General features: G+C 42.6%; 1 protein-coding gene across 2 annotated transcripts in view; it reads left to right on the top strand.

Annotated features, from left to right (window-relative positions):
* The window catches only part of LOC306733731 (connector enhancer of kinase suppressor of ras 3-like), a 32105-nt gene that overhangs the window by 16707 nt on the left and 3379 nt on the right, over positions 1–12019 (top strand). Inside the window, exons 1-9 of one of the 2 annotated variants that reach the window (XM_079215019.1) lie at positions 2469–2589; positions 3213–3415; positions 4250–4337; positions 6010–6051; positions 9285–9404; positions 9484–9543; positions 9636–9704; positions 9980–10129; positions 11880–12004. In XM_079215019.1, coding sequence (XP_079071145.1) covers positions 2587–2589; positions 3213–3415; positions 4250–4337; positions 6010–6051; positions 9285–9404; positions 9484–9543; positions 9636–9704; positions 9980–10129; positions 11880–12004 — 860 coding nt within the window. In that variant the 5' untranslated portion in view covers positions 2469–2586. Of the gene's footprint in view, positions 1–2468; positions 2590–3212; positions 3416–4249; positions 4338–6009; positions 6052–9284; positions 9405–9483; positions 9544–9635; positions 9705–9979; positions 10130–11879; positions 12005–12019 lie in introns of those variants that run through there. The other variant, XM_079215020.1, reaches the window with a different exon arrangement.

Raw genomic sequence — 12019 nt, 5'->3', positions numbered from 1 at the left:
GATTCAGTGTGATGCATGTAACAGGTGGTTTCATGCCGAGTGCCTGCAGATAAACAAAACAAAACTAGAACTGATCAAAATTTTTTATTGGAAATGCATTTTGTGCAAATAAATCAACAAACATTGTTTCTTGTGGTTTTGGGGCTCTTTTTAGATATAATCCGGTCCTTTTGGGTTTTCCATGTGTCCCGTGTCTCCTGTTGGTCTCTGTTACGTGTGTGTTTGTGCGTGCCGTGGGCGTGGCTTACAGCACCTGGGCTCATCTCCACACCTGCACATCATCTTCAGCACCTGTCATCTCATCAAGTCCTTCCTGTTAAATACCCCTGGCTTCCATCTCTCCAGTTGCCAGATTATTTCACCATTTCAATGAGTATGTTGACTCTGGGCCTCTTTTAGTCCTCAACGATTTAGACTACTCTTATGCTTTACATTGTTTTTGACTGTTACTAACTCCTGTTCCCTGTGCCCAGGATTCCGTGCCTGCATTCCTGCCCAGCCGCCCCGTCACTTCACCGCTCAACATGCATTCAACTCCTGCTATACCCAAATCACCTGTGTTTAGTAAATAAAGTCCATTCCGTCACCCTACCTTGACGTCCCTGTGTCTGCGCTTGGGCCGAGCCAAAGCCGAACCCTATCAATATAACTACTAATATTAATGTATCTTCATACAAAATTACTAAAAAGACAAACTCTTCCATTAAGTGTCGATTCTCAATTTCGACGATCAATTCGATAATGTCTACGTAATATTATATGACGTCTTAATGGGCATAGCAGAGGTCCCCCTGAACAGTACTGCAGTGGAATTTCAATATACAATCTAAGGATCAGTTTCTATAGCTGTTTGAATATTGTGAAATTGTGAATATCATTATGAGATTTAAGCAGACTTTGAATTCACTTTTCTCCAAAACTGTACAATAATATTTGGAGGCCATGCACATGGACATAGCAGAGGTCCCTCTGAACAAGACTGTAGTGGAATATCGATATACAAACCTTAAGATCTGTTTTTATAGCTGTTTGAATATTGTGAAATTATGAATATCATTATGAAATTTAGGCAGACTTTGAATTCACTTTTCTCAAAAACTGCACAGTAATATTTGGAGGCCATGTACATGGACATAGCAGAGGTCCCCCTGAACAAGACTACAGTGGAATATCTATGTAGAAGTCTATGGAACTGTTTTTATAGCTGTTTGAATATTGTGACATTGAGCTGGCCCCCGTACCGTAACACCTTGAATAGAGGTGCATTTAGAATTGCAACTGCGGCTCACTCGGCGGATGTGAGCTCACTTGACTGCAGTACCACAGATCGGTAGTGGTAGCAAAACAGTCCACCGTTTTAAGCTCCGTGGCGACTTTCTCTTTTCACTTTTTGTACAGCTCCGGTATGGCAGTCTGACTGAAATATGTACGGGGGGTATCCTGTACCGTTTATCAAGCGTTTTTATCAATGCCATGGACCCAGGCTTGGTCACCGGGCTGAGAGGCATCATATCTTTGGCTATGAACTCGGTTATTGCCCGAGTGATTTCCCCGTGTCGTTTTGAATTACGTTCATATGGAGTGACGCTTTCAAACATTTCGGTCAGTGATCCCTGTCTTGAGGTATTGGGCTTGTCTGGCGCACTGGTGCGCGGCATTTTGGCCATACAACTGTCATACGTTGTTTTAAGTGCTGGAACAAGTTTGTAGTGTTACCCTTTGAAGTAGCAATAGGAGCGCGGCATGCTCTGCACATCACCTGACGCTGCACAGCATCTTCTTGTTTGAAACCAGAACAGCGTGCTGTTCCTCTTCGAGACTAAAGTCTCAACTGTGTCAGTTTCTGACTGTTCCGTGGAGCCAGAGGCCATTGCGCAACAGGTTAACGGGCCGCATGAAAAATTGATGCAGCCGAGTTCTCCGCTCTTTCGCTCGCGTCACGTGATGACTTTGTAATCGCGCACGTTGCGGTTAGAAAATCTCGTTTTATCATATCGCGATATTATCGCAAATGCAATTAATCGTTCAGCCCTAGATATGACTGTGGTCCATTTAGAGTCAAACAGACCATAAAGCAGGGTAGGCTTTAGGGCGGGGCTACAAGGTGATTGACAGCTCTACCAGAGACGTATTGGGCTTCTATACCTTACTACTCAGTCCAGATATGTCACTTCCTGTTCTCTGGTTGCAAAAAAATCCAAGATGGTGACGGCTGTAATTGCCAGCGGGTGACGTCTACGGGTGACCGTCCTCTGCGAATGGACCTCCTCCCGAGTCCAGAAGTAGGACGTGACATCAGGCTGAGCTTGAAGGTCATTCATCAGGAGAGTTTTCCTGTCGCCCCCAAAATTAAAGGTCAAGTGGATATTTTTTGCAGCACAGAGCTGAGTTTACTGCGGAAAACTTGTGCAGCAGGAAACAGATGTGACCACTCCCATCTGTCAGAAAGACCCTTCCCCTGAGACACACACACACACACACACACACACACACACACACACACACACACACACACACACACACACACACAAACGGAGGAAGAGGCGTTGCAGTTTTGTTCCAGCAGCAGTTTCCGTTGGATGTCAGATGGTCAGTTTTCCACCTGAGACTTTTTTAAAGAACACCGTCATGTTCAGTGCTAAATTAACATTGGGGCCCTGAATGCAGCACAGTTTTAAGATGGCCTTGTACTGCATTCAGGGCCACAGGAGATTAATTAGTCTCCTTGTAAACTAAGAGTTCTTGAATATTAGGATTGTTGATTCTTTGAACCTAACTAACACCTTTTTAAACATTCTAAAATCAATCAATTATGTCACTAATTTTAACAATAATTCTCCTGTAGCTCACTCGTCATGTGATGAATGCAGCTCAAAGAGCTTCACACTAAAAACAAAAAGAAGGCCAAGGACAAAAAGCAATTTATAAAAACATAATGTTAATAGCTTGTTATTATATTTAGCAACAGCTGTTTTCGAATTTTCCTTTGAGATGGAGTCATGTGAAACAAGATGATCAATAATTAGCATTATAAAGCTTTAAAATGACTTCTGAAGAGACCCGTGAACCGTCCCTCCTATCTGTAATAACTTTAACTTCCTGTCTATTAATAATGAGTTGGTGTTTAAAACATATATATATATATATATATATATATATATATTTTTTTTTTTTTTTATTTTTTTTTTTTTTTATTTTAATACTGTGGACAGAACTACGGCGTGGAGAAGGCCAACCTGAAGACGCTGATGGGCCGGATGAGAGCGGCGCACCACAACCTGACCGGCTCGGTGTCGCAGCGCCGCAAGAACCCGGCCTACCACCACAAGATCTCCCACCAGCCCTCCAACGAGTTCCTGACCGCCGTGGTGGAGCTGATTGGAGCCGCCAAGAGCCTGCTGGGCTGGCTGGACGGGTGAGAGAGACACACACACACACACACACACACACACACACACACACACACACACACACACACACACACACACACACACACACACACACACACACAGAGCTGTCAGTGTGCCGGGCCTCGTTAACTCCGCTTGTCGTAGCTTGAAGAACATTCCTGCTCACTGCAGCTGTTCTCTAAACACACACACACACACACACACACACACACACGATGAGACGTGTGATCACCTTCTAATGAATGAAGCTGCAACGTGAGAATTGAAAGATATTAAAACTCAATATTGATTTAAATACGTCTTTATTTTGCAGCGCTTGTTTTTCTCAAACTTCTTGCTCAAAAAGGTTTGAGGCCCTGAATCAGACGCGTTAAAGTTCTGAAGGGAAACTTTGGTACAAACAGACCGCATCAGGAGAACGGTTTTATTTCTCTGAGGGGTTCTTTTCATATTGAACTTTAATCAGAGGACAACGTTTCATTCCAGCCGTTAATGGCGTCGACATTAATTAGCTCCAGCGGATGTAATCTGCTGTTTGTCGTTTAACTCGTGGTGGTCAGCAGCACCGGGTGAAAGCCAGAAAAGAGAGAGGGCTGGGGGAGGAGACGGCAACGTCACCAGTTCAAATCCCTCTCTGGTCGCTGTCTTATAAAAACCTTTTGAACAGAACCCTCCTGCAGAAGCTTCAGCTTGGTGGAACTTAAATGCACTGCGTTACAATAATGTGAACATAATAATGTAGCATGTGTAAGTTGGTTTGACCAGTTGTCTTTCCAGTCATTTAAAAACAACTACCATGAGCCCAGGTACACTTCGCTGTAACCCCCCCTCTCCTCCAGGACTCCTCTGACGAGCACCAGCGACTTCACCACCACCAAAAGCAGAATCATCCAGCTGTGCCTGGAGCTCACCTCCACCGTGCAGAAGGTCAGCGAGGCTCAAACCGCCCAGACGTCTCCGACTCTGATGAAAAGTCTCCTGTGTTGTCTGTGAAGTCACGACCCCTGGGGCTGTTTTTATTTGATGAGGATGATTAACCAGATAACTCGTGTTTACGAGTACAAAGTCCTTTTTGAAGAAGATTCTCTTTCAGATACCAGAGTCACCAAAACAAGCAGGCAGAGTTCGGACATTTTAACTTCCTAATCTTTTGATACTCATTTCATCCGTTCAGTATTTAAAGGAGTACTACGCAACTTTTCCATTTATTGATGAATTAAATGATCCATTTTTCTCTGAATAATGCGAAGAGATCAACAGCTACTTGCTGCTTTAGCACATGAAAGACAACGGATCGTTAACAAACAAAAGAAAAGCACAGGTGAAACTATGGAAAGTATGTTTTGGCTTGACAGTTGAAGTTGGATATTCCTTGCAGCGTTCTGTGCAGTGACCGTCATGTAATCAGCCGATAGCAGGGAGCTGTTATTCCTCCGACCGCGGGAGGAATCCTCTCTTCGTCTCTGGGAGGCGTTCAATGCCCCGCCCTCTGGCTTCCCTCTCCTCAGGCTGTCATTTCTCAAATATTTGCTTTCCCGCTGATTCCCTTCTCTCTTTTTTTTTTCTTCCCCCTGTTCCTCTTAAACACACACAGTTCTTCACACAGACGGGTAAAGCTTCTGCTTCTGGTGTGTGTGTGTGTGTGTGTGTGTGTGTGTGTGTGTGTGTGTGTGTGTGTGTGTGTGTGTGTGTGTGTGTGTGTGTGTGTGTGTGTGTGTGTGTGTGTGTTGAATATGATGTCGTACATTTTTGCACTGCAACCGGGGCTCTCTCTTGATATCATGATTTATTAAACGTGATGACTCATCAACTTTGGAGATAGCATGCATCTATGATGAAAGGTTGAGTTAAATGCATCACTAAAATAAAGAGGGTAGATCGATAGATGGAACATTTATAGATATAAGTGGTGCTGACGAGGCAAAAGAACACGGAACTGAATGATTTTCACTGGAAGCCAAAATTGCAATTTGAATTACCTCAAGGAGTCAGTTGGGGAAAACCCCCAAAAGCCCAAATGTGGCATCTTCTGTCACATTCTGATGTTTGTGACCACAGTATATAGTCTCCCATGTGGAGGAGTTTTCAAAGGTTTATTCTTCAAAAGACAGGATATACTTTAATTTCATGCAGCAGGTGAATGTTTTATTTGATCCATATTGGGTCTTTGAGAGAAGACCTTGGTCACATCACATGTTCACGTGCACTTCTGTGAATAAGAGCACATTTAATCAGGATTAGAAAGGATTTAAGAAATACTGCTTTTTATTTTATCTCCCTACATTATTGTCTAAGTGTTGACTTCTGCCAGGTTTATGTAACTGAGGTTTTTTATTCTGACTTTATGTTTCTGATCTAATTTTAAAGCTTCTCGTTTAAAACCAGTAAAGAGTCTGCGGGTTCAAAGAGCTGAGTCATGTGACTTTCTCCAATTATTTGCTGAGCAAAATAAAAGCACAAAATCACATTACTATTACTTATTAATTTCCCTATAAAGACGAACTGAACCTCAATCCTGGGTTCGTTGCTCACTTGTCTCAAATGAAAGAAGAATTGTTTCCCAAGATCACAGTGAGAGTTGACGTCTCTTTGATTACAGGACTGCACTGTTTATGAGATCGAGGAGAAGATTCTGGAAGTGGTGAGTAATGCGCCTCTTCTTTCCTCTGCGCGCCTACACACACACACACACACACACACACACACACACACACACACACACACACACACACACACACACAGTGATCACACTTTTTCTGTGTGTAAATCTGCAGGCTTGTTTATTCAGCTCAGAACCATCCACTTCCTGTCCTAGATAACACTTCCTGTTGGTCGTCCTGTTGCCGCCAGAATACTGAATCAGCTGATGCTAAATCACTTGTGACCTCATGACCTTCTGACTCCTAAACGATTCGAAAGTTTTATTTTACATCAAAACCTTGTGCCACTAAAACTACATCCTGGTTCCTCGTGAGTTTTCTGCTGCGGCAGTGAGCTGGGCCGACGAGTCACAAAGTCTCCTTCAACCCCCTGAACCCGCGTTTTTTTCTTCTGATTTATGGCATTGCAGCTATTATTGAAAAGACATGTTTTGGGTTTCAGTGGGTTAAAACTGTTATTTTTAGAAGTTCACCGATCGACTGCAGTTTCAAATTGTTCGGGAATTATGAGACAAGAATGTCATTTATAAGCAAACTCTAAAGATCAACATTTACAAATCGATTGAAATCAAGTGAATGAACTCTCCTGAAGAGTTTTTTTGTGGTTATTTTAATTTCCTGCTTCCCGTGACTCAGGCCTCAAGATCCTTTTCGTCTTTGTCAACAAAACCTGCAACATGTACTCCTCTGGGCCCTATTTCTCGTACCTGGCTTACTGAGTTAGCTGGCTAATTTTCAGAATAAGATGACGTAGGTCTGGCTTTTCGGTTTCTCGAAGCAAGTTTAGATAAATCACCATAGAAACACAGCCAAAAATGTAAACCTGCTCCCCGGCAAGCTTACTGAAATTCACTGGATAAGCTGGCCACTCCCACCGGACAAAAAAGCCAGCTCCCTTCCTCATTGATGAAGGACACCATACATATTAATATTGTAGAACAAGATTAAGGTGGACTCATGATGAGAATACAGAGAATCACACACAATTTATTTTCACTGCTTCAATTGATTGAATTTCTGATTATGAATAATACATACATACTGATCCACCTATACACATTCAAACTCCTAGTTATATGGTAATCTACACATACATGTATATACACATATATAGTGCATGATACATACGCACATACAGTACATATAGCCTCATAAGTATATATTAATTTCTATACTAATGCCAGCAGATACATTTAAATAAATATAATCTGATTGATTTGGGTGATGAAGCACTTTTTTAGCCGATACATTTTCCCAACATTGACGCATTTAACTTGTCTGATATATTTGCAATGTTTATGTCTCGCAGCGGGGGCGGTGTTAAGCTGTGTTCACAGCAAACACGTTGCAAACGTTTGCTGTGAATGATTAAGGTCTCGAATTCCACATATGACTGCCTTCATGATCATCTCCTGCTTCTCAGCAGAGAAATAAAAAGAGGTTCCTCTGAGTTTATTTGCCATTGTACTGTTAGAACATCGTGGTGTCAGTGCTCAATTATTATCCCTTCTGAAGAGGAGCGGGCTCGCGCATTTATCCAGATGAATGACGTCTCGTTAGAATTAACGAGACCGTTTCAGCAGGGATCTTCCGTGGAGAAACCGAGTTAGCCTGATGTCAATCATCTCGCTAATTTAAGCTGGATAATAGGACATTTGCTCGACTTTGTTGAACCACATACGAGAAATAGGGCCCTGATCTCTTCTGGGTTCATCCGTCTATTTATTTTCTTTCCCCAGGGAGGTCAGGGATTTTAGTTTTAGTGACTCACCACGTTCGCTTTGTGGCCATCGTGCTGCCGATAACTTCCTCGCTTTAATAAATCAATTCATGCAGATTTAAATTAATGCTGTGAAACCAGCGACTCGACACAATAATGTGATTTCATCCTGAAAAATTGACAGACCTCATCGTGAGAATCTTCATTTTGAATCATCTGTTTGATGAGTTTTATTCAGGTAATGTCACAAATGTTGTTTACATGACAATAATCTTCATGCTGAATATTTATTTTATTCATCGATTAGTCTAAAAACATAAGAATGAGGTGTGAAAAAGGCCCATCAGTCTTCAAAATACCAGTTTTGTTTACCAAATTGTTTGTTTACAGGAGACAAAGAAAAGAAGCAAATCCTCTCTTTTATTAATTATGAATTTCAGAATCTGGAACCATCAGTTTGGGCTTTTTTGCTGGAGAAAGTTAGCAAAAATTATTTTAATTATGTTTTCAAGACGTCAAAAAAGTATCATTAGAATATATATATACACATTATATATATATACACATTATATGTATATAATGTATATGTATATCATATATACATGATATACATACACAATATAAACACATATATTATATACATACACATTATTTATATATATATATATATATATTATATCAGTGGTGGGCCGTCAGGGCCTTCTAAGCCTTCTCTGCTGGCCTAAACAGAATTACAAAGTTATAGCTATTTTATAATTTAATTGTTTTTCACAAATACACTACATGTATTATAATTATTTTTCCCTATTGGCTTATTTTCTCATTGCACAGCTCCTGTCTTCCTCTGTTACTCTGCCTGCAGCACTGCAGCTTGTTTTAAGGAGAAGCTTTCATCCAAACGGATGTTTTCCTCTGGTGTCTCTATGTCAGCAAAGCAGTTTAAGCAGGCCTTTGCAAATTAAAGTACACAGAGTGGACGTTGTGGTTGATTGTCATGGTCTTCAACAAATCAATCTTTAGTTTGACAAGCTGGGCGAATTCTTTGACGTGCAGGGCCTGCGAAATGGCGTGGATGTATATGATTGGTCAGTGGCCCAGCGTGACCATTAACATGCGCTGTGATTGGTGAGTGGGGCACGAAGCTACTAGAAACTTCTAGCTGCTACCTAGAACCAAAAAGCTACCTTTCTGGTGTATTTACTGATTACTTGCTGGTGTATTTACTGATGACGCCTTTCGCACAGAGGATTACGGGCATGTGGTGAGTGAAATGCTGGTTGTGTTACTTTTTTTTACATCTGCAGTCGTATTTAATCATACGCCACTGCATTATATACATAGACATGATATACCTATACATTATATTCATACACATTATATACATGCATACATACATATAACAAATAAATCATAATTTAAGTAATACAAAAATATAATAGTAGTAAATTTATCTTATTTGAGGGATTCAAACTGTTGTCTTTATTTGTGTTTCAGTCCCGAGCTCTGACTGCCGTCTGCGAGAAGACGGTCCAGACGACCTCTGACCCCTCAAGGAATGACCTGTCCTGCCTGGAGGAGGTGCACATCACCAACATCAAGCCTGGGGAGGGACTGGTGAGCTCAAAGAGCATTTTCACCAAAGAATAACCCTAACAGCAACACATCGTTCTTTAAACGTGTTTCCATCTTTTAGGGTATTTACATCAAGTCCACCTACGACGGGCTTCACGTCATCACGGGAACCACAGAGAACGTGGGTGTGCCGCCTTGTTTTCTGGACCGGGGTCGAAGAGTCTCTTCAGTTTCTGTCTAACAAGATGTAAATGTTGTGCCTCTGTCCTTCAGTCGCCTGCAGATCAAACCCAGAGGATTCATGCTGGAGATGAAGTCGTGCAGGTCAACAAACAGACAGTGGTGAGTCAAAGGGAATCCTTACGCTCGTTAGCTTTCCAACATCGATGAAGCAACAGACGCTAAGCTTAGCTTAGCATAAACACTGGAAGCGGGGCGAAACAGCTTGCCTCACTCTGTCAAAAGGTTACAAAATGTGTTTAATGTGAGGTTAAAGCTCTGGTGCTCTGAAGCATGTATTAGTAAAGATGTGTGGTGAGGGCTAAAGTCCTGCCAGCGCCCCCTGCAGGCAGCAGTGTTCAGTGCTGCTCAAGAGCTCTGGTCTGTGATTGGTCCAGGTGGGCTGGCAGCTGAAGCACCTGGTGGAGAAGCTGAGGACGGAGTCTGGAGGCGTCGTCCTGCTGGTGAAGAAGAGGCCGTCTGGAACATCCGCCAGCTTCGCACCCGCCCCGCTGAAGAACCTGCGCTGGAGGCCGCCGCTCATACAGGTGAGCTGCCCCGACACCTCCACCCTGCCCAAGTGCCTTTGAGCAAGACGCTGACATCCAACCAGAGGTGCGGTTTCTTTTCTTGTCCACGAGCAGCAGGAGGTTGTTCTGTGGTCGTGGTGCTGTTAAATGCTGCAGGAAACCTCATGCTTCAAAGAGCAACAGGAGTGTTTCTATTTAAAGGAGCTACAAGGTTCACATTTATTTTAATATTTTTTTCTTTTTCTGGGTTTTATCTTCCAACAGCTAAATGTAGTTCTGCTTGTCAGCAAACACTACAAGTTTCTAATGTCTGGAGCTTCACAGCAGCATTTGAATGCATCACACAGACGCAAGCGACCTGAAATCTGTCTTTGTTTCTTTGTTTCTGTCTTTCCGTCTTTGTTTCTGTCTTTGTTTCTGTCTTTGTTTCTGTCTCTCGTTCTCTCTTGTCTGTCTTATTTTCTGAGTCTCCTGTTCTCTCTCTCTCTTTCTGTCTCTCGTTCTCTCTTTTTCTTCCCTCCTTCCCTTCCCACCTTTTCGTCCGTCCGTCTGTCCCTCTCTCATTCTCTCCATCATGATCACGGGTACTTAGACTGTTACTCTTGACCTTCATCCGACTCCCAGTGTGAAGCCTCTGAGCTCCACCAGAGAGGAGAACTCGTGTAAATGCAGTAAAAGAAAGAAACGGTTCACGAAAACATAAAAGCGGCACAAGATCAGAAAACATAATGAAGAAAATACGGTGTTGGAAGTCATTGAAATATAAATCGCAGGAGTGAAAAGTAAATATTTGAACTGTGCTAATAGCCAACTGTGTGCTAAGATACCAACATGTGAACGGGTCTGTCAGATGCTCATGCGGTGTAGAAGAAGGAGGAGGAGCGATGCAACAACGATGGAGAGGACAGCAGCCATTTTGACTCCTCACACTGCCATTGAGCCTGCAGCAGTGTGGTTCCCTGTATGAAACACTTCCGGGTAAATCAAACGCCCCTCTGGTTCGTTCTCCTTCTGTCATCACGCCGCTTTAGTTTCTGTTTGTGAGCAACCAGTAAACACGGCCGCCACCCAGTCTGCTGCTCCGCTGAGGTGTGTGGGAACAATGGGTCCCTTCTTCCCGTCTCCTGGAGAGAGAAAATAGCAGCGTTGAAGTCGGACATCTTTGGACGGTGACTCATCCGTTACTTCACAATGTGGCGGCTCTGAATTCACCAAACAGCCTCTGGCGGTTTTGCGTGGACGTCCAGGAAGTGTGTGTTCGGGCAGATAGGCGTCTTCCACGCCCTCCACAGCCCAACTCAGGCTCTTATCTCTGCTATCAAAACAGATCTGAAGTCAGTCTCGCTGTACCTCACCGGCTCTCCTACTATTCAGGTCAAAGGTCATCTTCAATCAGCGCTTGCGTCACCACGACTTGTGCTTGGCCCAGTCTTCATAAATGATCATGATAGATTATAACTTTACTTTATTAATCCCGAAGGAAATTCTTCAACCAGACTTTGATCAAAAGTTACAGAGGAATAACAAATACGCATAAAATAAAAATACTGTCATGCGTTCCGTTACCCTGGTGATTTATATATATTTATATATATGTGTGTGTGTGTATGTATGTATGTATGTATATATATATATATATATATATATATATATATATATATATATATATATATATATATATATATATATATATATATATATATACTCTCTCTCTCTCTCTCTCTCTCTCTCTCTCTCTCTCTCTCTCTCTCTCTCTCGTTGTGTCTAGACCTCTCAGGGAGCTGCGGGTCTCTACCGACAGCCAGAAGCCTCAGACGCTCCTGGGAGGAGAGGGAAGACGGCCATATTGGATTTGTACGTCCCTCCTCCCCCTGCAGCTCCTTACACACCACTGTGAGTACCGCTCTC

Source organism: Taurulus bubalis (genome assembly GCF_910589615.1).
Source record: "Taurulus bubalis genome assembly, chromosome: 3".
Lineage (NCBI taxonomy): Eukaryota > Metazoa > Chordata > Actinopteri > Perciformes > Cottidae > Taurulus > Taurulus bubalis.
The sequence above is the reverse complement of the archived record's forward strand: the minus strand, read 5'-3'. Positions and strand labels throughout refer to the sequence as shown.